The following is a 27193-nucleotide window of genomic DNA, read 5'->3' as shown; positions in this document are numbered from 1 at the left end:
ATGTTACATTAAGCTTGGGCGGTATTCATGGTTGGTTATTGAGATATTACATTAAGCTTGGGCGGTATTCATGGTTGGTTATTGAGATATTACATTAAGCTTGGGCGGTATTCATGGTTGGTTGTTGAGATATTACATTAAGCTTGGGCGGTATTCATGGTTGGTTATTGAGATATTACATTAAGCTTGGGCGGTATTCATGGTTGGTTGTTGAGATATTACATTAAGCTTGGGCGGTATTCATGGTTGGTTATTGAGATGTTACATTAAGCTTGGGCGGTATTCATGGTTGGTTGTTGAGATATTACATTAAGCTTGGGCGGTATTCATGGTTGGTTATTGAGATATTACATTAAGCTTGGGCGGTATTCATGGTTGGTTATTGAGATATTACATTAAGCTTGGGCGGTATTCGGATTGTCATACCCTCAAGCCGACCTTGTGCCATACCGGGATATTCGGTAATACCGGGATATTCGGTAATACCGGGATATTCAGTAATACCGGGATATTCAGTAATACCGGGATATTCGATAAAACCGGGATATTCAATAATACCGGGATATTCGATAAAACCGGGATATTCGGTAATACCAGGATATTCGGTAATACCGGGATATTCGATAATACCGGGATATTCGGTAATACCGGGATATTCGGTAAAACCGGGATATTCGGTAATACCGGGATATTCGATAATACCGGGATATTCGGTAAAACCGGGATATTCGGTAAAACCGGGATATTCGGTAATAATACCGGGATATTCGGTAATACCGGGATATTCGGTAATACCCGGGATATTCGATAAAACCGGGATATTCGGTAATACCGGGATATTCGGTAATACCGGGATATTCGGTAATACCGGCAATGAACAAAATGGGCACAATTTTCAAACCCCACTGAGCTTCTGTTATCCGAAAGGTTAGCAATGCTAACAAGTACATTTAAAATCCCATAGAGAATGCTAACCAAATGCTTTTATACAGTATTTGACATGGACAGGTGTCCTAGCTCATAAAGTTAGGCAAAAATGGTACTCACAGTTTGCTGCACGCACAAAACATATATTAGACAGAAGGGGGGGGGGGATACCTAGTCATTTGTACAACTGAATACATTCAACTGAAATGTGTCTTCTGCATTTAACCCAATATTGAATGTCTTAAACCAGTGTTCCTTAACGCTGGTCAATGCCCATTGACAAGTGTGAATCCTAAACCCTGTGCTTGTCTGTCTGTCTCAGATGGTTAGGAAATGCCCATTGACCAGTGTGAATCCTAAACCCTGTGCTTGTCTGTGTCAGATGGTTAGGAGATGCCCATTGACCAGTGTGAATCCTAAACCCTGTGCTTGTCTGTCTGTGTCAGATGGTTAGGAGATGCCCATTGACCAGTGTGAATCCTAAACCCTGTGCTTGTCTGTCTGTCTCAGATGGTTAGGAGATGCCCATTGACCAGTGTGAATCCTAAACCCTGTGCTTGTCTGTCTGTGTCAGATGGTTAGGAAATGCCCATTGACCAGTGTGAATCCTAAACCCTGTGCTTGTCTGTCTGTCTCAGATGGTTAGGAAATGCCCATTGACCAGTGTGAATCCTAAACCCTGTGCTTGTCTGTCTGTGTCAGATGGTTAGGAGATGCCCATTGACCAGTGTGAATCCTAAACCCTGTGCTTGTCTGTCTGTCTCAGATGGTTAGGAAATGCCCATTGACCAGTGTGAATCCTAAACCCTGTGCTTGTCTGTGTCAGATGGTTAGGAAATGCCCATTGACCAGTGTGAATCCTAAACCCTGTGCTTGTCTGTCTGTGTCAGATGGTTAGGAGATGCCCATTGACCAGTGTGAATCCTAAACCCCTGTGCTTGTCTGTCTGTGTCAGATGGTTAGGAGATGCCCATTGACCAGTGTGAATCCTAAACCCTGTGCTTGTCTGTCTGTCTCAGATGGTTAGGAGATGCCCATTGACCAGTGTGAATCCTAAACCCTGTGCTTGTCTGTGTCAGATGGTTAGGAGATGCCCATTGACCAGTGTGAATCCTAAACCCTGTGCTTGTCTGTCTGTGTCAGATGGTTAGGAGATGCCCATTGACCAGTGTGAATCCTAAACCCTGTGCTTGTCTGTCTGTGTCAGATGGTTAGGAGATGCCCATTGACCAGTGTGAATCCTAAACCCTGTGCTTGTCTGTCTGTGTCAGATGGTTAGGAGATGCCCATTGACAAGTGTGAATCCTAAACCCTGTGCTTGTCTGTGTCAGATGGTTAGGAGATGCCCATTGACCAGTGTGAATCCTAAACCCTGTGCTTGTCTGTCTGTCTCAGATGGTTAGGAGATGCCCATTGACCAGTGTGAATCCTAAACCCTGTGCTTGTCTGTCTGTCTCAGATGGTTAGGAGATGCCCATTGACCAGTGTGAATCCTAAACCCTGTGCTTGTCTGTCTGTGTCAGATGGTTAGGAAATGCCCATTGACCAGTGTGAATCCTAAACCCTGTGCTTGTCTGTCTGTGTCAGATGGTTAGGAGATGCCCATTGACCAGTGTGAATCCTAAACCCTGTGCTTGTCTGTCTGTGTCAGATGGTTAGGAAATGCCCATTGACCAGTGTGAATCCTAAACCCCTGTGCTTGTCTGTCTGTGTCAGATGGTTAGGAGATGCCCATTGACCAGTGTGAATCCTAAACCCCTGTGCTTGTCTGTCTGTCTCAGATGGTTAGGAGATGCCCATTGACCAGTGTGAATCCTAAACCCCTGTGCTTGTCTGTCTGTCTCAGATGGTTAGGAGATGCCCATTGACCAGTGTGAATCCTAAACCCTGTGCTTGTCTGTGTCAGATGGTTAGGAAATGCCCATTGACCAGTGTGAATCCTAAACCCTGTGCTTGTCTGTGTCAGATGGTTAGGAAATGCCCATTGACAAGTGTGAATCCTAAACCCTGTGCTTGTCTGTCTGTGTCAGATGGTTAGGAAATGCCCATTGACCAGTGTGAATCCTAAACCCTGTGCTTGTCTGTCTGTGTCAGATGGTTAGGAAATGCCCATTGACAAGTGTGAATCCTAAACCCTGTGCTTGTCTGTCTGTGTCAGATTGAGGCAGGCCAATATTGCACCTTCGTCATCTCTTCTGACGGCTCTGTCAGAGCCTGTGGCAAAGGCAGCTACGGCAGATTGGGTCTGGGAGACTCCAACAACCAATCGTCTCTCAAGAAGCTGACCTTTGAACCTCACCGCGCCATCAAAAAGGTGACGTCATCGAAGGGGTCGGACGGACACACACTGGCCTTCACCACGGAGGGAGAGGTGTTCAGTTGGGGAGACGGGGACTACGGAAAGTTGGGGCATGGGAACAGCTCCACACAGAAGTACCCCAAACTCATCCAGGGACCTCTGCAGGGAAAGGTAGGGCTCAGACCACCACAGCCCCTAGACCACCACAGCCCCCAGACCATCACAGCCCCCAGACCATCACAGCCCCCAGACAACCACAGCCCTCAGACCACCACAGCCCCTAGACCACCACAGCCCCTAGACCACCACAGCCCACAGACCACCACAGCCCCTAGACCACCACAGCCCCCAGACCACCACAGCCCCCAGACCACCCACCACAGCCCCTAGACCACCACAGCCCCCAGACCACCACAGCCCCCAGACAACCACAGCCCATAGACCACCACAGCCCCTAGACCACCACAGACCACCACAGCCCCTAGACCATCACAGACCACCACAGCCCCCAGACCACCACAGCCCCCAGACCACCACATCCCACAGACCACCACATCCCACAGACCACCACAGCCCCCAGACAACCACAGCCCATAGACCACCACAGCCCCTAGACCACCACAGACCACCACAGCCCCTAGACCATCACAGCCCCTAGACCATCACAGACCACCACAGCCCACAGACCACCACAGACCACCACAGCCCCCAGACCACCACATCCCACAGACCACCACAGCCCCTAGACCACCACAGCCCCTAGACCACCACAGCCCCCAGACCACCACAACCCCAAGACCACCACAGACCACCACAGCCCCTAGACCACCACAGCCACTAGACCACCACAGACCACCACAGCCCCTAGACCACCACAGCCCCTAGACCACCACAGTGTGTTGTTTGTCATGACTTGTTTGAGATAATTCACCGAAAACAAAATGGTGCTTTACCAATAGAGATGTGTTGAGTGTTATGTAAGGGATAATCAACCAATAGAGAGATGTGTTGAGTGTTATGTAAGGGATAATCAACCAATAGAGAGATGTGTTGAGTGTTATGTAAGGGATAATCAACCAATAGAGAGATGTGTTGAGTGTTAATGTAAGGGATAATCAACCAATAGAGAGATGTGTTGAGTGTTATGTAAGGGATAATCAACCATGTGTCCTATAGAATATAATGAACGCCGTGGGAAGGTGTGTGTCCGTGACACGGTAACCGAGAGGAACCGACTTCCACGGAGTCACGTTATCTTCCATTATATCCCTTTTATACCAAGGCTATAATTTAACACATTTGCCAGGTAGAAATGTGTTCATCGTACACTTTGAAACAGTGGGGCAAGTTTACAGTAGTTGCCTCGGTAACCAAACAGACTCGTTAGCTTAGCTAACCGAACCGCCAGTCCTAGTTCGCTATTATGAAAAAATCTTAATTCAACACTGCCAATATTTCCACGTTTGCTTTCAAAAGCAGCTGAAACATCTAAGAATGAACCATAGTCATTTAATTATCCCGGGCATTATAGGATACAGCCCCCAGCATGCTCTAGAATGCTGCTCTAGATACAGCATGCTCTAGAATGCTGCTCTAGATACAGCATGCTCTGGAATGCTGCTCTAGATACAGCATGCTCTAGAATGCTGCTCTAGATACAGCATGCTCTAGAATGCTGCTCTAGATACAGCATGCTCTAGAATGCTGCTCTAGATACAGCATGCTCTAGAATGCTGCTCTAGATACAGCATGCTCTGGAATGCTGCTCTAGATACAGCATGCTCTAGAATGCTGCTCTAGATACAGCATGCTCTAGAATGCTGCTCTAGATACAGCATGCTCTAGAATGCTGCTCTAGATACAGCATGCTCTAGAATGCTGCTCTAGATACAGCATGCTCTAGAATGCTGCTCTAGATACAGCGTGCTCTAGAATGCTGCTCTAGATACAGCATGCTCTAGAATGCTGCTCTAGATACAGCATGCTCTGGAATGCTGCTCTAGATACAGCATGCTCTAGAATGCTGCTCTAGATACAGCATGCTCTAGAATGCTGCTCTAGATACAGCATGCTCTAGAATGCTGCTCTAGATACAGCATGCTCTAGAATGCTGCTCTAGATACAGCATGCTCTAGAATGCTGCTCTAGATACAGCATGCTCTAGAATGCTGCTCTAGATACAGCATGCTCTAGAATGCTGCTCTAGATACAGCATGCTCTAGAATGCTGCTCTAGATACAGCATGCTCTAGAATGCTGCTCTAGATACAGCATGCTCTAGAATGCTGCTCTAGATACAGCATGCTCTAGAATGCTGCTCTAGATACAGCATGCTCTAGAAAAGCTCTTCCGAGCCAATCAGAAACGGGGGTTTCCAACAATGCCATGGTATAATAATGTGTCATTAAACGAGTGTGTTTTAGTGTGTCGTGTCTCAATGCTGAACGTTGTTGGGCCAGGTGGTGGTGTGTGTGTCAGCGGGCTACCGACACAGTGCAGCGGTCAGTGAGGATGGAGAGCTCTACACGTGGGGTGAAGGAGACTTCGGGAGATTAGGTAAATATTAGCACTATTAGCATCCTGAACATTATTACCTCTGAACATTATTAACACTAAACGTTATTACCTCTGAACATTATTACCTCTGAACATTATTACCTCTGAACATTATTACACTGAACATTATTACCTCTGAACATTATTACCTCTGAACATTATTACCTCTGAACATTATTACCTCTGAACATTATTACACTGAACATTATCAGCACTCTGAACATTATTAACTCTGAACATTATTACCTCTGAACATTATTACCTCTGAACATTATTACCTCTGAACATTATTACCTCTGAACATTATTACCTCTGAACATTATTACCTCTGAACATTATTACACTGAACATTATTACCTCTGAACATTATTACACTGAACATTATTACCTCTGAACATTATTACCTCTGAACATTATTACCTCTGAACATTATTACACTGAACATTATTACCTCTGAACATTATTAACTCTGAACATTATTACACTGAACATTATTAACACTAAACATTATCAGCACTCTGAACATGATTAACTCTGAACATTATCAGCACTCTGAACATTATCAGCACTCTGAACATTATTAAAACTAAACATTATTAACATTGTTTTACTGCTTGAGGGTTCTACACTAACTAGTTCAGTTGGTGGAACTGCTGCTACTAACTAGTTCAGTTGGTGATACTGGTGCTACTAACTAGTTCAGTTGGTGGAACTGATGCTACTAACTAGTTCAGTTGGTGGTACTGGTACTACTAACTAGTTCAGTTGGTGGTACTGGTGCTACTAACTAGTTCAGTTGGTGGTACTGGTACTACTAACTAGTTCAGTTGGTGGAACTGGTGCTACTAACTAGTTCAGTTGGTGGTACTGGTACTACTAACTAGTTCAGTTGGTGGTACTGGTGACACTAACTAGTTCAGTTGGTGGTACTGGTGCTACTAACTAGTTCAGTTGGTGGAACTGGTGCTACTAACTAGTTCAGTTGGTGGTACTGGTGCTACTAACTAGTTCAGTTGGTGGTACTGGTGCTACTAACTAGTTCAGTTGGTGGAACTGGTGCTACTAACTAGTTCAGTTGGTGGTACTGGTGCTACTAACTAGTTCAGTTGGTGGTACTGGTGCTACTAACTAGTTCAGTTGGTGGAACTGGTGCTACTAACTAGTTCAGTTGGTGATACTGGTGCTACTAACTAGTTCAGTTGGTGATACTGGTGCTACTAACTAGTTCAGTTGGTGGTACTGGTGCTACTAACTAGTTCAGTTGGTGGTACTGGTGCTACTAACTAGTTCAGTTGGTGGAACTGGTGCTACTAACTAGTTCAGTTGGTGGTACTGGTGCTACTAACTAGTTCAGTTGGTGGAACTGGTGCTACTAACTAGTTCAGTTGGTGATACTGGTGCTACTAACTAGTTCAGTTGGTGGAACTGGTGCTACTAACTAGTTCAGTTGGTGGAACTGGTGCTACTAACTAGTTCAGTTGGTGGAACTGGTGCTACTAACTAGTTCAGTTTGTGGAACTGGTGCTACTAACTAGTTCAGTTGGTAAGAACTGGTGCTACTTACTAGTTCAGTTGGTGGAACTGGTGCTACTAACTAGTTCAGTTGGGTGAACTGGTGCTACTAACTAGTTCAGTTGGTGGAACTGGTGCTACTAACTAGTTCAGTTGGTGGTACTGGTGCTACTAACTAGTTCAGTTGGTGGTACTGGTGCTACTAACTAGTTCAGTTGGGTGAACTGGGGCTACTTACTAGTTCAGTTGGTGGAACTGGTGCTACTAACTAGTTCAGTTGGGTGAACTGGTGCTACTAACTAGTTCAGTTGGTGGAACTGGTGCTACTAACTAGTTCAGTTGGTGGAACTGGTGCTACTAACTAGTTCAGTTGGTGGAACTGGTGCTACTAACTAGTTCAGTTGGTGGAACTGGTGCTACTAACTAGTTCAGTTGGTGGAACTGGTGCTACTAACTAGTTCAGTTGGTGGTACTGGTGCTACTAACTAGTTCAGTTGGTGGAACTGGTGCTACTAACTAGTTCAGAACCAGCACATGATTTGGTCGCACCAATGTTTTTTTTAATAAAATAATTGATAATTGATAATGAACTGGCTTGTGTCCCTTAATGTGCCTGTAATTCAGGCTAGAACCAGGCTAATAATGACTAACCATCTGATACATTAGCATGTTTGTGTTCTTACATTGATTTGGATAGATGTACTGTAACAGCGAAGAAAAGAGACCGTGAAAATGAGGTGCAAAATGTATTTTATTACAGATTTCAAAATGCCATGTGTTCTTTTCTGTGAAATCCTCTAGAGGGCAGAATAAAAAACATTTTTAAAAATGAAACTTGATACCAAAATGATACAACAACAACAACAACAACAACAACAACAACAACAACAACAACAACAACAACAACAACAACAACAACAACAACAACAGAAAGCGGGGAGAAGGACTAGCAGTGTTTTCAAAAACAAATGTCAACTGGATTGATGCAATTAATCCTGATTCTGCCAGGTATTGCCTTTCCATCTACCTGAAAATGGTTAGGCTATCATTAGCATCGCTAACGGCTACACAAAGTGGTAGACATATAGGCCTTACACACACAGCAGAGCTTCACATACAGGTCAGTTTGCCAGTGGCAAGGATCTACATTTTATATTTAATTGTGGTAATAATTGGGTTCCATGGTTGCCATGACGCCTAGTGGGCATGGTGGATGATACAGGACCAGGTCTGATCCCAGTGGAGATGGATGATACAGGACCAGGTCTGAGCCCAGTGGAGATGGATGATACAGGACCAGGTCTGATCCCAGTGGAGATGGATGATACAGGACCAGGTCTGAGCCCAGTGGAGATGGATGATACAGGACCAGGTCTGATCCCAGTGGAGATGGATGATACAGGACCAGGTCTGATCCCAGTGGAGATGGATGATACAGGACCAGGTCTGATCCCAGTGGAGATGGATGATACAGGACCAGGTCTGATCCCAGTGGAGATGGATGATACAGGACCAGGTCTGAGCCCAGTGGAGATGGATGATACAGGACCAGGTCTGATCCCAGTGGAGATGGATGATACAAGACCAGGTCTGAGCCCAGTGGAGATGGATGATACAGGACCAGGTCTGAGCCCAGTGGAGATGGATGATACAGGACCAGGTCTGAGCCCAGTGGAGATGGATGATACAGGACCAGGTCTGATCCCAGTGGAGATGGATGATACAGGACCAGGTCTGATCCCAGTGGAGATGGATGATACAGGACCAGGTCTGATCCCAGTGGAGATGGATGATACAGGACCAGGTCTGAGCCCAGTGGAGATGGATGATACAGGACCAGGTCTGAGCCCAGTGGAGATGGATGATACAGGACCAGGTCTGAGCCCAGTGGAGATGGATGATACAGGACCAGGTCTGAGCCCAGTGGAGATGGATGATACAGGACCAGGTCTGATCCGAGTGGAGATGGATGATACAGGACCAGGTCTGAGCCCAGTGGAGATGGATGATACAGGACCAGGTCTGATCCCAGTGGAGATGGAGGATACAGGACCAGGTCTGATCCCAGTAGAGATGGAGGATACAGGACCAGGTCTGATCCCAGTGGAGATGGATGATACAGGACCAGGTCTGAGCCCAGTAGAGATGGATGATACAGGACCAGGTCTGATCCCAGTGGAGATGGATGATACAGAACCAGGTCTGATCCCAGTGGAGATGGAGGATACGGGACCAGGTCTGATCCCAGTAGATATGGAGGATACAGGACCAGGTCTGATCCCAGTAGAGATGGATGATACAGGACCAGGTCTGATCCCAGTGGAGATGGATGATACAGGACCAGGTCTGAGCCCAGTGGAGATGGATGATACAGGACCAGGTCTGATCCCAGTAGAGATGGAGGATACAGGACCAGGTCTGATCCCAGTGGAGATGGAGGATACAGGACCAGGTCTGATCCCAGTGGAGATGGATGATACAGGTCCAGGTCTGATCCCAGTGGAGATGGATGATACAGGACCAGGTCTGATCCCAGTAGAGATGGATGATACAGGACCAGGTCTGAGCCCAGTGGAGATGGAGGATACAGGACCAGGTCTGATCCCAGTAGAGATGGAGGATACAGGACCAGGTCTGATCCCAGTGGAGATGGATGATACAGGACCAGGTCTGATCCCAGTGGAGATGGATGATAACAGACCAGGTCTGATCCGAGTGGAGATGGAGGATACAGGACCAGGTCTGATCCCAGTGGAGATGGAGGATACAGGACCAGGTCTGATCCCAGTGGAGATGGATGATACAGGACCAGGTCTGATCCGAGTGGAGATGGAGGATACAGGACCAGGTCTGATCCCAGTAGAGATGGATGATACAGGACCAGGTCTGATCCCAGTGGAGATGGATGATACAGGACCAGGTCTGAGCCCAGTGGAGATGGATGATACAGGACCAGGTCTGATCCCAGTGGAGATGGATGATACAGGACCAGGTCTGATCCCAGTAGAGATGGATGATACAGGTCTGATCCCAGTAGAGATGGAGGATACAGGACCAGGTCTGATCCCAGTGGAGATGGAGGATACAGGACCAGGTCTGATCCCAGTGGAGATGGATGATACAGGACCAGGTCTGATCCCAGTGGAGATGGAGGATACAGGACCAGGTCTGATCCCAGTAGAGATGGATGATACAGGACCAGGTCTGATCCCAGTGGAGATGGATGATACAGGACCAGGTCTGATCCCAGTAGAGATGGATGATACAGGACCAGGTCTGATCCCAGTGGAGATGGATGATACAGGACCAGGTCTGATCCCAGTAGAGATGGATGATACAGGACCAGGTCTGAGCCCAGTGGAGATGGAGGATACAGGACCAGGTCTGATCCCAGTAGAGATGGAGGATACAGGACCAGGTCTGATCCCAGTGGAGATGGATGATACAGGACCAGGTCTGATCCCAGTGGAGATGGATGATAACAGACCAGGTCTGATCCGAGTGGAGATGGAGGATACAGGACCAGGTCTGATCCCAGTGGAGATGGAGGATACAGGACCAGGTCTGATCCCAGTGGAGATGGATGATACAGGACCAGGTCTGATCCGAGTGGAGATGGAGGATACAGGACCAGGTCTGATCCCAGTAGAGATGGATGATACAGGACCAGGTCTGATCCCAGTGGAGATGGATGATACAGGACCAGGTCTGAGCCCAGTGGAGATGGATGATACAGGACCAGGTCTGATCCCAGTGGAGATGGATGATACAGGACCAGATCTGATCCCAGTAGAGATGGATGATACAGGTCTGATCCCAGTAGAGATGGAGGATACAGGACCAGGTCTGATCCCAGTGGAGATGGAGGATACAGGACCAGGTCTGATCCCAGTGGAGATGGATGATACAGGACCAGGTCTGATCCCAGTAGAGATGGATGATACAGGTCTGATCCCAGTAGAGATGGAGGATACAGGACCAGGTCTGATCCCAGTGGAGATGGAGGATACAGGACCAGGTCTGATCCCAGTGGAGATGGATGATACAGGTCCAGGTCTGATCCCAGTGGAGATGGATGATACAGGACCAGGTCTGCAGGATGCTTCTCAGGCAGTTGAAACGCCATAAGACCTCTGCACACAAGGGAAATGAGGAAAACGCGGAGTGGATTTCAGTGCCCTGAGACCTCTACAGACACTTGATGCAGCTCCTATTCCAACATCTCCCCTGCCTATCAGCACGGGGCTATTTCATACGCTGTCTCTCTCTAATAAATCCCTCCTCCTGCACGACCACGAGAAGCTTGACATCATGTTCCTAACTGAAACCTGGCATCATCCTGTGGTCTACTCAGGCCTAAATGAGCCCCGTCCGTCTACTCCATGACTGTGCTTCTAGTTTATCGGTCTCTGAAGCCTAACCCTTCCTTCACTCTGCGCCACCTCAACCAACATTGTGATTATAAGAGATTTCAAAATCCACCTTAACTCTCCATCATGTCACTCTGCTGCTGGCCAATTTTACAGGCCAATATCCAACCACCCGTTTCTCTCCAAGGTGTTGGAGAAAGGGGTTTCTGTACAGCTCCAGGACCTTCTCAATAAGAACAACCTATATGAGAAGTTCCAGCCAGGTTTCCGACCGGCCCACAGCATTGAAACGGCCCTACTCAGAGTCACCAACGACCTGGCTCTCCCTGTCTCCTGATCCTCCTGGACTTGAGCACAGTGTTTGACGCTGTCGAGAAGCTCGTCCATGTCTTTATCTCCTCAATGCTGAACTACTGCAACACCCTCTTTATCTGGATCCCTGGTAGGAGGCTCCTGAAGAACTACAACACTCTACATCTGGATCCCTGGTAGGAGTCTCCTGAAGAACTACAACTCTCTTCATCTTGATCCCTGGTAGGAGGCTCCTGAAGAACTACAACTCTCTACATCTGGATACCTGGTAGGAGGCTCCTGAAGAACTACAACTCTCTTCATCTGGATCCCTGGCAGGAGTCTCCTGAAGAACTACAACTCTCTTCATCTGGCACCCTGGCAGGAGTCTCCTGAAGAACTACAACTCTCTTCATCTGGATACCTGGTAGGAGGCTCCTGAAGAACTACAACACTCTACATCTGGATCCCTGGCAGGAGTCTCCTGAAAAACTACAACACTCTTCATCTGGATCCCTCCAATACATTCAGAACTGCCACCATCCTCACATCTCTGCGGTCCCTGTCTCATTCCGGATTGAAATCAAAAACCTCCCGCTGACATTCCAGTGTATTCCTTGTCTCAAAGAACTGCTCTCCCTCCATAACCCTACCTGCACCCTCAGGTCAAGCGATAGTCTGCTTCTCCACACCCCAGCTAGTCAGTCTGTCCGTGTTGTAGCTAGTCAGTCTGTCCGTGTTGTAACTAGTCTGTCCGTGTTGTAACTAGTCTGTCCGTGTTGTATCTAGTCAGTCTGTCCGTGTTGTAACTAGTCTGTCCGTGTTGTAGCTAGTCTGTCTGTCCGTGTTGTAACTAGTCTGTCTGTCTGTGTTGTAGCTAGTCAGTCTGTCCGTGTTTTAACGTATCTAGTCTGTCCATGTTGTAGCTAGTCAGTCTGTCCGTGTTGTAGCTAGTCAGTCTGTCCGTGTTGTAACGTATCTAGTCTGTCCATGTTGTAACTAGTCAGTCTGTCCATGTTGTAGCTAGTCAGTCTGTCCGTGTTTTAACGTATCTAGTCTGTCCATGTTGTAGCTAGTCAGTCTGTCCGTGTTGTAGCTAGTCAGTCTGTCCGTGTTGTAGCTAGTCAGTCTGTCCGTGTTGTAACGTATCTAGTCTGTCCGTGTTGTAGCTAGTCAGTCTGTCCATGTTGTAGCTAGTTAGTCTGTCCGTGTTGTAACTAGTCAGTCTGTCCGTGTTGTAACTAGTCAGTCTGTCCGTGTTGTAGCTAGTCTGTCTGTCCGTGTTGTAGCTAGTCTGTCTGTCCGTGTTGTAGCTAGTCAGTCTGTCCGTGTTGTAACTAGTCTGTCCGTGTTGTAACTAGTCAGTCTGTCCGTGTTGTAGCTAGTCAGTCTGTCCGTGTTGTAACTAGTCAGTCTGTCCGTGTTGTAACAAGTCAGTCTGTCCATGTTGTAGCTAGTCAGTCTGTCCATGTTGTAGCTAGTCAGTCTGTCCGTGTTGTAGCTATTCAGTCTGTCCGTGTTGTAACTAGTCAGTCTGTCCGTGTTGTAGCTAGTCAGTCTGTCCGTGTTGTAGCTAGTCAGTCTGTCCGTGTTGTAGCTAGTCAGTCTGTCCGTGTTGTAACTAGTCAGTCTGTCCGTGTTGTAACTAGTCTGTCCGTGTTGTAACTAGTCTGTCCGTGTTGTAACTAGTCAGTCTGTCCGTGTTGTAACTAGTCAGTCTGTCCATGTTGTAGCTAGTCAGTCTGTCCGTGTTGTTGCTAGTCAGTCTGTCCGTGTTGTAGCTAGTCAGTCTGTCCGTGTTGTAACGTATCTATCTCTAATATATTTCTCTACTGTCTGGTTGATAATATATTTCTCCACTGTCTGGTTGATATGTTCATAATATATTTCTCCACTGTCTGGTTGATATGTTGATAATATATTTCTCTACTGTCTGGTTGATAATATATTTCTCTACTGTCTGGTTGATATGTTGATAATATATTTCTCCCCTGTCTGGTTGATAATATATTTCTCCCCTGTCTGGTTGATATGTTGATAATATATTTCTCCACTGTCTGGTTGATAATATATTCCTCTACTGTCTGGTTGATAATATATTTCTCTACTGTCTGGTTGATATGTTGATAATATATTTCTCCACTGTCTGGTTGATAATATATTTCTCCACTGTCTGGTTGATATGTTGATAATAATTTATCCACTATCTGGTTGATATGTTGATAATATATTTCTCCACTGTCTGGTTGATATGTTGATAATATATTTCTCTACTGTCTGGTTGATATGTTGATAATATATTTCTCCACTGTCTGGTTGATAATATATTTCTCTACTGTCTGGTTGATAATATATTTCTCTACTGTCTGGTTGATATGTTGATAATATATTTCTCCACTGTCTGGTTGATAATATATTTCTCCACTGTCTGGTTGATATGTTGATAATATATTTCTCCACTGTCTGGTTGATAATATATTTCTCCACTGTCTGGTTGATATGTTGATAATATATTTCTCCACTGTCTGGTTGATAATATATTTCTCTACTGTCTGGTTGATATGTTGATAATATATTTCTCCACTATCTGGTTGATATGTTGATAATATATTTCTCTACTGTCTGGTTGATATGTTGATAATATATTTCTCTACTGTCTGGTTGATATGTTGATAGTATATTTCTCTACTGTCTGGTTGATAATATATTTCTCCCCTGTCTGGTTGATATGTTGATAATATATTTCTCCACTGTCTGGTTGATAATATATTTCTCTACTGTCTGGTTGATATGTTGATAATATATTTCTCCACTATCTGGTTGATATGTTGATAATATATTCCTCTACTGTCTGGTTGATATGTTGATAATATATTTCTCCACTGTCTGGTTGATAATATATTTCTCTACTGTCTGGTTGATATGTTGATAATATATTTCTCCCCTGTCTGGTTGATAATATATTTTCCCACTGTCTGGTTGATAATATATTTTCCCACTGTCTGGTTGATAATATATTTCTCTACTGTCTGGTTGATAATATATTTCTCTACTGTCTGGTTGATATGTTGATAATATATTTCTCCCCTGTCTGGCTGATATGTTGATAATATATTTATCCACTGTCTGGTTGATAATATATTTCTCCCCTGTCTGGTTGATAATATATTTTCCCACTGTCTGGTTGATAATATATTTCTCCACTGTCTGGTTGATATGTTGATAATATATTTCTCCCCTGTCTGGTTGATAATATATTTTCCCACTGTCTGGTTGATAATATATTTCTCTACTGTCTGGTTGATATGTTGATAATATATTTCTCTACTGTCTGGTTGATATGTTGATAATATATTTCTCCACTGTCTGGCTGATATGTTGATAATATATTTCTCTACTGTCTGGCTGATATGTTGATAATATATTTCTCCACTGTCTGGTTGATAATATATTTCTCTACTGTCTGGTTGATATGTCGATAATATATTTCTCCCCTGTCTGGCTGATATGTTGATAATATATTTCTCTACTGTCTGGTTGATATGTTGATAATATATTTCTCCCCTGTCTGGCTGATATGTTGATAATATATTTCTCTACTGTCTGGTTGATATGTTGATAATATATTTCTCCCCTGTCTGGCTGATATGTTGATAATATATTTCTCCACTGTCTGGTTGATAATATATTTTCCCACTGTCTGGTTGATAATATATTTCTCTACTGTCTGGTTGATATGTTGATAATATATTTCTCCACTGTCTGGTTGATAATATATTTCTCCACTGTCTGGTTGATAATATATTTCTCCACTGTCTGGTTGATATGTTGATAATATATTTCTCTACTGTCTGGTTGATATGTTGATAATATATTTCTCCACTGTCTGGTTGATAATATATTTCTCCCCTGTCTGGTTGATAATATATTTCTCCACTATCTGGTTGATATGTTGATAATATATTTCTCCACTGTCTGGTTGATAATATATTTCTCCCCTGTCTGGTTGATAATATATTTCTCCACTATCTGGTTGATATGTTCATAATATATTTCTCCACTGTCTGGTTGATAATATATTTCTCCCCTGTCTGGTTGATAATATATTTCTCCCCTGTCTGGTTGATAATATATTTCTCCACTATCTGGTTGATATGTTGATAATATATTTCTCTACTGTCTGGTTGATAATATATTTCTCCACTATCTGGTTGATATGTTGATAATATATTTCTCTACTGTCTGGTTCATAATATATTTCTCCACTATCTGGTTGATATGTTGATAGTATATTTCTCCACTGTCTGGTTGATATGTTGATAATATATTTCTCTACTGTCTGGTTGATAATATATTTCTCTACTGTCTGGTTGATATGTTGATAATATATTTCTCCCCTGTCTGGCTGATATGTTGATAATATATTTCTCTACTGTCTGGTTGATATGTTGATAATATATTTCTCCCCTGTCTGGCTGATATGTTGATAATATATTTCTCCACTGTCTGGTTGATAATATATTTTCCCACTGTCTGGTTGATAATATATTTCTCTACTGTCTGGTTGATATGTTGATAATATATTTCTCCACTGTCTGGTTGATAATATATTTCTCCACTGTCTGGTTGATAATATATTTCTCCACTGTCTGGTTGATATGTTGATAATATATTTCTCTACTGTCTGGTTGATATGTTGATAATATATTTCTCCACTGTCTGGTTGATAATATATTTCTCCCCTGTCTGGTTGATAATATATTTCTCCACTATCTGGTTGATATGTTGATAATATATTTCTCCACTGTCTGGTTGATAATATATTTCTCCCCTGTCTGGTTGATAATATATTTCTCCACTATCTGGTTGATATGTTCATAATATATTTCTCCACTGTCTGGTTGATAATATATTTCTCCCCTGTCTGGTTGATAATATATTTCTCCCCTGTCTGGTTGATAATATATTTCTCCACTATCTGGTTGATATGTTGATAATATATTTCTCTACTGTCTGGTTGATAATATATTTCTCCACTATCTGGTTGATATGTTCATAATATATTTCTCCACTATCTGGTTGATATGTTGATAGTATATTTCTCCACTGTCTGGTTGATATGTTGATAATATATTTCTCTACTGTCTGGTTGATAATATATTTCTCTACTGTCTGGTTGATAATATATTTCTCTACTGTCTGGTTGATATGTTGATAATATATTTCTCTACTGTCTGGTTGATAATATATTTCTCTACTGTCTGGTTGATAATATATTTCTCTACTGTCTGGTTGATAATATATTTCTCCACTGTCTGGTTGATATGTTGATAATATATTTCTCCACTATCTGGTTGATATGTTGATAATATATTTCTCCACTGTCTGGTCGATAAAATATTTCTCCCCCGTCTGGTGTCTTGACATATCTCTCCTCTCTGTGTTTTGGTGTGCAGGTCACGGAGACAGCAACAGCAGAAACATTCCTACTCTGGTCAAAGACATCAGCAACGTAGGAGAGGTGTCTTGTGGGAGTTCTCACACCATAGCTTTGTCAAAAGATGGCCGCACCGTGTGGTCCTTCGGAGGGGGAGACAATGGTGGGTTGAGGGCTCAGGACGCAAGGCTGGAATCCATCGGGTGTTTTTATATCAGCGTCATTATGTCGAAACTATCACTATATCTCTAAATGTCGACATATATATGGAAATATAAAAGACAATATAAATCAATAAATATAGTTTATTGTGTAATTCTGTCTTCATATTGAAGAATTGGTTTTACATAAATGATACGATTGGCAATATATCTCTAAATGTCGACATATATATATATATATATGGAAATATAAAAGACAATATATAAATCAATAGATATAGTTTATTGTGTAATTCTGTCTTCATATTGAAGAATTGGTTTTACATAAATGATACGATTGGCAATATGTCTCTAAATGTGTAATTTGTCTATCCTGCAGGGAAACTGGGGCATGGAGATACAAACCGTGTCTATAAACCCAAAGTAGTGGAGGCCTTGCAGGGGATGTTCATAAGGAAAGTGTGTGCTGGAAGCCAGTCCTCCCTGGCCCTGACCTCCACTGGACAGGTACGACTGACTGTTTACTGACTGTTTTACACTTTAGAAACGGGAGGGAGGAATCTGGAACATCTGTACCTGTCCCTGGGCAGAGCGGTCCATGCCAGGCTGTGTGTTCTACATGCTATATTTCTATACTGACATGTCCCTGGGCAGAGCGGTCCATGCCAAGCTGTGTGTTCTACATGCTATATTTCTATACTGACCTGTCTCCCTGGGCATCATGTCTCTTCTACATGCTATATTTCTATACTGACCTGTCCCTGGGCATCATGTCTCTTCTACATGCTATATTTCTATACTGACCTGTCCCTGGGCATCATGTCTCTTCTACATGCTATATTTCTATACTAACCTGTCCCTGGGCATCATGTCTCTTCTGCATGCTATATTTCTATACTAACCTGTCCCTGGGCATCATGTCTCTTCTACATGCTATATTTCTATACTAACCTGTCCCTGGGCATCATGTCTCTTCTACATGCTATATTTCTATACTAACCTGTCCCTGGGCATCATGTCTCTTCTACATGCTATATTTCTATACTAACCTGTCCCTGGGCATCATGTCTCTTCTGCATGCTATATTTCTATACTAACCTGTCCCTGGGCATCATGTCTCTTCTACATGCTATATTTCTATACTAACCTGTCCCTGGGCATCATGTCTCTTCTACATGCTATATTTCTATACTGACCTGTCCCTGGGCATCATGTCTCTTCTACATGCTATATTTCTATACTAACCTGTCCCTGGGCATCATGTCTCTTCTACATGCTATATTTCTATACTAACCTGTCCCTGGGCATCATGTCTCTTCTACATGCTATATTTCTATACTGACCTGTCCCTGGGCATCATGTCTCTTCTACATGCTATATTTCTATACTGACCTGTCCCTGGGGATCATTTCTCTTCTACATGCTATATTTCTATACTAACCTGTCCCTGGGCAGAGCGGTCCATGCCAGGCTGTGTGTTCTACATGCTATATTTCTATACCAACCTGTCCCTGGGCAGAGCGGTTCATGCCAGGCTGTGTGTTCTACATGCTATATTTCTATACTGACATGTCCCTGGGCATCGTGTCTCTTCTACATGCTATAACTTCACTTGTCTCTTGTAAAATAGTTGTTTTAACTTCAAGGGAGGGATGGTATCCTGGTTAGATTACAAGTTAAATGAAGTGTATTGCCCAGGGATGGGTCACAACAACAGCCACAACGACAGACGATGCCTTGGGGGATAAAGAAAAACACTGGCTGTGGCTTGGGTTTGATCTTGGAATTCTGCTAGTCAACGATTCAAGGAATTCTTTTGTTTGTGAATAAACAGAAGACTGTTTTGTTGATATAATCTCTCCCTGGTTGTGTGGAGTGTTGCTGTTTTCACTTAACACTATATTATATGTCCTGTAGCAATGATCTCTGGTCCTCTGTGTCTGGTTATAGTAAGAAAGAAACACAACTCCTGTTATTCACATTATGTTGCTCACTGTGTTACTGTTAACCAGGATGTTAAAATAAGTATTTATCACAAAGTGTTTTTATATGTTTACATACAGTTCCCTTTAGTCCAACTGACAATACTATCAAAGATTTTTACAACTTAACCAAGATAGACCACAGCCTGTCGTTTCCAATGGGAACAAGCGAGTCATAGTGGGCAGAACAAGCGAGGAGGTGGGCAGAGCCAATCACGAGATTGGGAGATTCTATTGGCTCATTCTAGCATGCATCTGCATAATTATTTACCTTTAGCAAACACCTCCCTGCCTTTCAGTCCTTCTACACAACGCAATTAAAAATATAAAATAACATTTTGCAAAGGGTAAAGTCTACAAAACTTAGTCCACTCTGTTCATAACAGATTTTAGTTTTTGGAAGAGCACTGTTTAATTGATGAGAAAATGAGCAGAATGTCTGCCAAAATCCATGTTGTTCCGTGTTCCTCCCACTGCCAGCCAGTGGTCTTCCTGTCACTACCACAGTGAGTGGAAACGCCAAGCAGCTGCTTCACATTTATACAGGCAGTGAAATATCTGTCTCGTTGTTCTATCGATACTGTCTGCAAGTAACTTCCTGTTGCGATGTCTTTTATATGGCCTGGTTCCAGGTATATTTACATGGAAATAACCATAGGAGTTGGCAAGACCGTATAAACAGATCTGGGACCAAGCTACTTTTAATATGCAGACCCTTTAATCCTGACTGGTTCTAGTGACTGGTTCTATGCCCTGTGTTCTAGTGACTGGTTCTAGTAACTGGCCCTGTGTTGTCCTGTGTTGTAGTAACTGGTCCTGTGTTGTCCTGTGTTGTAGTAACTGGTCCTGTGTTGTCCTGTGTTGTAGTAACTGGTCCTGTGTTGTAGTAACTGGTCCTGTGTTGTAGTAACTGGTCCTGTGTGGTCCTGTGTTGTAGTAACTGGTCCTGTGTTGTAGTAACTGGTCCTGTGTTGTAGTAACTGGTCCTGTGTTGTCCTGTGTTGTAGTAACTGGTCCTGTGTTGTAGTAACTGGTCCTGTGTTGTAGTAACTGGTCCTGTGTTGTCCTGTGTTGTAGTAACTGGTCCTGTGTTGTCCTGTGTTGTAGTAACTGGTCCTGTGTTGTAGTAACTGGTCCTGTGTTGTAGTAACTGGTCCTGTGTTGTCCTGTGTTGTAGTAACTGGTCCTGTGTTGTCCTGTGTTGTAGTAACTGGTCCTGTGTTGTAGTAACTGGTCCTGTGTTGTAGTAACTGGTCCTGTGTTGTAGTAACTGGTCCTGTGTTGTAGTAACTGGTCCTGTGTTGTCCTGTGTTGTAGTAACTGGTCCTGTGTTGTCCTGTGTTGTAGTAACTGGTCCTGTGTTGTCCTGTGTTGTAGTAACTGGTCCTGTGTTGTAGTAACTGGTCCTGTGTGGTCCTGTGTTGTAGTAACTGGTCCTGTGTTGTCCTGTGTTCCAGGTGTATGCCTGGGGCTGCGGGGCCTGCCTGGGCTGTGGCTCCTCTGAAGCCACAGCACTGAGACCCAAGCTGATTGAGGAGTTGACGGCGACCAGGGTGGTGGACCTCTCCATAGGAGACAGCCACTGTCTAGCTCTCTCACACGGTAAAACAACCCTTTAAAAAATACAGGATTATTTTAAATCTATGATGTCAGTGTTTTGCGTGTTTATTGGTTAGAGAGAGACAGAGGTAGAAGGTAGTAGAGAGAGTGCTGAAAGAGAGAGACAGAGGTAGAAGGTTAGTAGAGAGAGTGCTGAAAGAGAGAGACAGAGGTAGAAGGTAGTAGAGAGAATGCTGAAAGAGCAAGACAGTGGTAGAAGGTAGTAGAGAGAGTGCTGAAAGAGAGAGACAGAGGTAGAAGGTTAGTAGAGAGAGTGCTGAAAGAGAGAGACAGAGGTAGAAGGTTAGTAGAGAGAGTGCTGGAAGAGAGAGACAGAGGTAGAAGGTAGTAGAGAGAGTGCTGAAAGAGAGAGACAGAGGTAGAAGGTTAGTAGAGAGAGTGCTGAAAGAGAGAGACAGAGGTAGAAGGTTAGTAGAGAGAGTGCTGGAAGAGAGAGACAGAGGTAGAAGGTAGTAGAGAGAGTGCTGAAAGAGAGAGACAGAGGTAGAAGGTAGTAGAGAGAGTGCTGAAAGAGAGAGACAGAGGTAGAAGGTAGTAGAGAGAATGCTGAAAGAGCAAGACAGTGGTGGAAGGTAGTAGAGAGAGTGCTGAAAGAGAGAGACAGAGGTAGAAGGTAGTAGAGAGAATGCTGAAAGAGCAAGACAGTGGTAGAAGGTAGTAGAGAGAGTGCTGAAAGAGAGAGACAGAGGTAGAAGGTAGTAGAGAGAGTGCTGAAAGAGAGAGACAGAGGTAGAAGGTTAGTAGAGAGAGTGCTGAAAGAGAGAGACAGTGGTAGAAGGTAGTAGAGAGAGTGCTGAAAGAGAGAGACAGAGGTAGAAGGTAGTAGAGAGAGTGCTGAAAGAGAGAGACAGAGGTAGAAGGTAGTAGAGAGAATGCTGAAAGAGCAAGACAGTGGTAGAAGGTAGTAGAGAGAGTGCTGAAAGAGAGAGAGACAGAGGTAGAAGGTAGTAGAGAGAATGCTGAAAGAGCAAGACAGTGGTAGAAGGTAGTAGAGAGAGTGCTGAAAGAGAGAGACAGAGGTAGAAGGTAGTAGAGAGAATGCTGAAAGAGAGAGACAGAGGTAGAAGGTAGTAGAGAGAATGCTGAAAGAGCAAGACAGTGGTAGAAGGTAGTAGAGAGAGTGCTGAAAGAGAGAGACAGAGGTAGAAGGTAGTAGAGAGAATGCTGAAAGAGCAAGACAGTGGTAGAAGGTAGTAGAGAGAGTGCTGAAAGAGAGAGACAGAGGTAGAAGGTAGTAGAGAGAGTGCTGAAAGAGAGACAGAGGTAGAAGGTAGTAGAGAGAGTGCTGAAAGAGAGAGACAGAGGTAGAAGGTAGTAGAGAGAATGCTGAAAGAGAGAGGTAGAAGGTAGTAGAGAGAGTGCTGAAAGAGAGAGCCAGAGGTAGAAGGTAGTAGAGAGAGTACTGAAAGAGAGAGACAGAGGTAGAAGGTAGTAGAGAGAGTGCTGAAAGAGAGAGGTAGAAGGTAGTAGAGAGAGTGCTGAAAGAGAGAGACAGAGGTAGAAGGTAGTAGAGAGAGTACTGAAAGAGAGAGACAGAGGTAGAAGGTAGTAGAGAGAGTGCTGAAAGAGAGAGCCAGAGGTAGAAGGTAGTAGAGAGAGTACTGAAAGAGAGAGACAGAGGTAGAAGGTAGTAGAGAGAGTGCTGAAAGAGAGAGGTAGAAGGTAGTAGAGAGAGTGCTGAAAGAGAGAGACAGAGGTAGAAGGTTGTAGAGAGAGTGCTGAAAGAGAGAGACAGAGGTAGAAGGTTAGTAGAGAGAGTGCTGAAAGAGAGAGACAGAGGTAGAAGGTAGTAGAGAGAGTGCTGAAAGAGAGAGACAGAGGTAGAAGGTAGTAGAGAGAGTGCTGAAAGAGACAGCCAGTAGATTAGACCACTAGACCAGGCAATATACGATTATTTATTAAGGATTTGTCCAGTTTATTGGACAGAGACAGAGAGACAGTAAAGGATTTGTCCAGTTTATTGGACAGAGACAGAGAGACAGTAAAGGATTTGTCCAGTTTATTGGACAGAGACAGAGAGACAGGACAATAAGGAGGATAGTTTACTAGACAGACGAGGGCTGGATTCTAACCGACGTCAGCCCAGCCCAGGCAGCAGCAGTAACCACCAGCCCAGCCCACAGTAAAACAGCAGCCTCTAACCACAAGTTCAACACAGTACCTGGAGAGAGCTGGATGTGGGGTAGTATTGACTTATCCTGCTTCAACTGTTTTACTAGAGATTCTCTTGTTTATCTGTAAAGTTCAAACAGGATAAGTCATATATGCTCTTGTTTCTGAAAGGGGAGATTCTTATGACCACATACACATTTCACCTGTTACTAATCTTATTTCTTAATCTCATTTCTTCATCTCACTTCTTAATCTCACTTCTTAATCTCACTTCTTAATCTCACTTTTTAATCTCACTTTTTAATCTCACTTCTTAATCTCACTTCTTAATCTCACTTTTTAGTCTCACTTCTTAGTTTTACTTCTTAATCTCATTTCTTAATCTCACTTCTTAATCTCACTTTTTAATCTCACTTCTTAATCTCACTTCTTAATCTCACTTCTTAATCTCACTTCTTAATCTCACTTTTTAGTCTCACTTCTTAATCTCACTTCTTAATCTCACTTCTTAATCTCACTTCTTAATCTCACTTCTTAATCTCACTTCTTAATCTCACTTCTTAATCTCACTTTTTAGTCTCACTTCTTAATCTCACTTCTTAATCTCACTTCTTAATCTCACTTCTTAATCTCACTTTTTAGTCTCACTTCTTAGTTTTACTTCTTAATCTCACTTCTTAATCTCACTTCTTAATCTCACTTCTTAGTCTCACTTCCTAATCTTATTTCTTCATCTCACTTCTTAATCTCACACCACATTTTAAACCACATCGTAACATCCCAAAAATGTTCCCATGATTGGATGATTAAATCAACTTGATGTCTATTTTTCCTCTCGTCTCTCTGTCTCTCCTCCACCTAGACAATGAGGTGTATGCGTGGGGTAACAACTCCATGGGTCAGTGTGGCCAGGGTAACTCCACTGGTCCCATCACCAAGCCGAAGAAGGTGGTTGGTCTGGACGGTGTGGTCATCCAACAGATCTCAGCTGGTACCTCCCACAGCCTGGCATGGACCGCTCTGCCCAGGGACAGGTTGGTGCTGCTACCGGAACGCATAGAAATATAGCATGTAGAAGAGACACGGTGCCCAGGGACAGGTTGGTCCTGCTACCGGAACGCATAGAAATATAGCATGTAGAAGAGACACGATGCCCAGGGACAGGTCAGTATAGAAATATAGCATTTAGAAGAGACACGATACCCAGGGACAGGTCAGTATAGAAATATAGAAGAGACATGATCCCCAGGGACAGGCCAGTATAGAAATATAGCATGTAGAAGAGACACGATGCCCAGGGACAGGTCAGTATAGAAATATAGCATTTAGAAGAGACACGATGCCCAGGGACAGGTCAGTATAGAAATATAGCATTTAGAAGAGACACGATGCCCAGGGACAGGTCAGTATAGAAATATAGCATTTAGAAGAGACACGATGCCCAGAGACAGGTCAGTATAGAAATATAGCATTTAGAAGAGACACGATGCCCAGAGACAGGTCAGTATAGAAATATAGCATTTAGAAGAGACACGATGCCCAGGGACAGGTCAGTATAGAAATATAGCATTTAGAAGATACACGATGCCCAGGGACAGGTCAGTATAGAAATATAGCATTTAGAAGAGACACGATGCCCAGGGACAGGTCAGTATAGAAATATAGCATTTAGAAGAGACATGATGCCCAGGGACAGGTCAGTATAGAAATATAGCATTTAGAAGAGACACGATGCCCAGGGACAGGTCAGTATAGAAATATAGCATGTTGAACACACAATCTGGCATGGACCACTCTGCCCAGGGACAGGTACAGATCCATGGTCTTCTGAGGTCTGCCCCCATCCCAGTCCCCACCCCCCCATCCCAGTCCCCATCCCAGTCCGACCCCCCATCCCAGTCCGACCCCCCATCCCAGTCTGACCCCCCATCCCAGTCCCACCCCCCCATCCCAGTCCCAATCCCAGTCCCCATTTCAGTCCGACCCCCCATCCCAGTCCGACCCCCCCATCCCACACACACAGACACACACACACACACACACACACACACACACACACACACAGATACACACACTGTTCTCACACACACACACACACACACACACACACACACACACACACACAGACCCTATGAGATGATAATATTGTTGTGTTTTAATTGGTCGACAGACAGGTCGACAGACAGGTGGTAAGCGTGGCACAGACCCTATGAGATGATAACATTGCTGTGTTTTAATTGGTCGACAGACAGGTGGTAGCGTGGCACAGACCCTACTGTGTGGACCTGGAAGAAAGCACCTTCTCTCACCTGCGTTCCTTCCTAGAGCGCTACTGTGACGGCATCAACAGCGAGGTGCCACCCCTCCCCTTCCCCTCCTCCAGGTAGGTACTGGTACTGCAGGCACCTCAGGGTTCCATTGGAACCTTGTCTAGCTCATAGATACAATGTGTTCAGTGGGGTTCCATTCATTCTAAACATTCCGTCCTGAAGACGTGAAATGACAGCAGCCTCCACCACGCTGACTATTCATCTGAGGCATTAACAGTCCCGTAAGACCAGGAAAACACAATAAGGTTTCAGTGTATGTAAACTTCTGACCCACTGGGAATGTGATGAAAGAAATAAAAGCTGAAATAAATCATTCTCTCTATTATTATTCTGACATTTCACATTCTGAAAATATAGTGGTGATTCTAACTGACCTTAAACAGGGATTTTTTTACTAGGATTAAATGTCAGGAATTGTGAAAAACTGAGTTTAAATGTATTTGGCTAAGGTGTATGTACATTTCTGACTTCAACTGTACATTCTGTAGCATTTTACTGATGCTACAATCAATGAAAACCATTGCATTGCCTTTCTGCTGGGCTTCGTCTTCTGTCTTATCAAGACAGTATCATAACACTCTGACGTACCACTTCATTACAGGGAGCATCACAACTTCCTGAAACTCTGCCTTCGACTGCTGTCCAATCACCTGGCTTTGGCTCTGGCCGGGGGAGTGGCCACCAGTATCCTAGGGCGACAGGCCCGCCCCCTCCGGAACCTTCTCTTCAGACTGATGGATTCCTCTGTTCCTGATGAGATCCAAGAGGTGAACACCGGCTCACACAGTAACCACTAGATCAGCTGCTCCTTTGAAGGGTGTCTGTATACAGTCCGAATGGCAACAATATAGATTTAACTATAAACCCTCAAAACACTACATCTCTACTTACTGGACAACATTACCTTTCAGACTAGTGATGACAATATGGACTCTGGATATGTGAAGCAACAAGGCACAATCTGTTGACTAACTGGTCTGAACTTGACTATTTGCCAGGTCCCTGACCCGTTGGGGTTTTGTCTCTGAGCCAAACCCAGTGTCGCTGTGTTTTGGTTGTCAGGCTGGGATTGAGATGGATAGTCAAGCTGTTGTCTCTTCTCATTGTGTGTTTTGGTTGTCAGGCTGGGATTGAGATGGATAGTCAAGCTGTTGTCTCCTCTCATTGTGTGTTTTGGTTGTCAGGCTGGGATTGAGATCGATCGTCAAGCTGTTGTCTCTTCTCATTGTGTGTTTTGGTTGTCAGGCTGGGATTGAGATGGATAGTCAAGCTGTTGTCTCCTCTCATTGTGTGTTTTGGTTGTCAGGCTGGGATTGAGATGGATAGTCAAGCTGTTGTCTCTTCTCATTGTGTGTTTTGGTTGTCAGGCTGGGATTGAGATGGATAGTCAAGCTGTTGTCTCTTCTCATTGTGTGTTTTGGTTGTCAGGCTGGGATTGAGATGGATAGTCAAGCTGTTGTCTCTTCTCATTGTGTGTTTTGGTTGTCAGGCTGGGATTGAGATCGATAGTCAAGCTGTTGTCTCTTCTCATTGTGTGTTTTGGTTGTCAGGCTGGGATTGAGATGGATAGTCAAGCTGTTATCTCCTCTCATTGTGT

The 27193-nt window shown here is 44.0% G+C and overlaps 2 protein-coding genes across 5 annotated transcripts in view; both read left to right on the top strand.

Annotated features, from left to right (window-relative positions):
• Window positions 1-27193, top strand: part of LOC110527031 (probable E3 ubiquitin-protein ligase HERC1) — a 241573-nt gene that overhangs the window by 12092 nt on the left and 202288 nt on the right. Inside the window, exons 6-13 of the mRNA XM_036964527.1 lie at window positions 3086-3397; window positions 5685-5781; window positions 17411-17554; window positions 17932-18059; window positions 20992-21136; window positions 24129-24300; window positions 25515-25649; window positions 26198-26363. Coding sequence (XP_036820422.1) covers window positions 3086-3397; window positions 5685-5781; window positions 17411-17554; window positions 17932-18059; window positions 20992-21136; window positions 24129-24300; window positions 25515-25649; window positions 26198-26363 — 1299 coding nt within the window. The remainder of the gene's footprint in view (window positions 1-3085; window positions 3398-5684; window positions 5782-17410; window positions 17555-17931; window positions 18060-20991; window positions 21137-24128; window positions 24301-25514; window positions 25650-26197; window positions 26364-27193) is intronic.
• LOC118944550 (KH domain-containing protein 3-like) lies at window positions 10175-12122 on the top strand. 4 transcript variants are annotated; one of them, XM_036964525.1, is made up of 3 exons: window positions 10175-10285; window positions 10964-11209; window positions 11240-12122. In XM_036964525.1, the coding sequence occupies exons 1-3, from the start codon at window positions 10195-10197 to the stop codon at window positions 11419-11421; spliced, it is 519 nt and encodes a 172-aa protein (XP_036820420.1). In that variant the 5' UTR covers window positions 10175-10194; the 3' UTR covers window positions 11422-12122. The 4 variants fall into 4 exon arrangements, with proteins under 4 accessions (XP_036820420.1, XP_036820419.1, XP_036820421.1 ...); XM_036964524.1 differs by having other exon boundaries at window positions 10964-11239; window positions 11270-12122; XM_036964526.1 differs by having other exon boundaries at window positions 11000-12122.

Source organism: Oncorhynchus mykiss, chromosome 26 (genome assembly GCF_013265735.2).
Source record: "Oncorhynchus mykiss isolate Arlee chromosome 26, USDA_OmykA_1.1, whole genome shotgun sequence".
NCBI lineage: Eukaryota > Metazoa > Chordata > Actinopteri > Salmoniformes > Salmonidae > Oncorhynchus > Oncorhynchus mykiss.
The sequence above is the reverse complement of the archived record's forward strand: the minus strand, read 5'-3'. Positions and strand labels throughout refer to the sequence as shown.

Excerpts from the sequence above, each read along its gene's own strand:
- LOC118944550 (XM_036964523.1), top strand. The coding sequence starts at position 10,195 with ATGGATGATACAGGACCAGGTCTGAGCCCAGTGGAGATGGATGATACA. Across the intron at positions 10,286-10,963 it reads GATGGATGATACAGGACCAG|GTCTGATCCCAGTGGAGATG; the intron begins GTCTGATCCCAG and ends ATACAGGACCAG.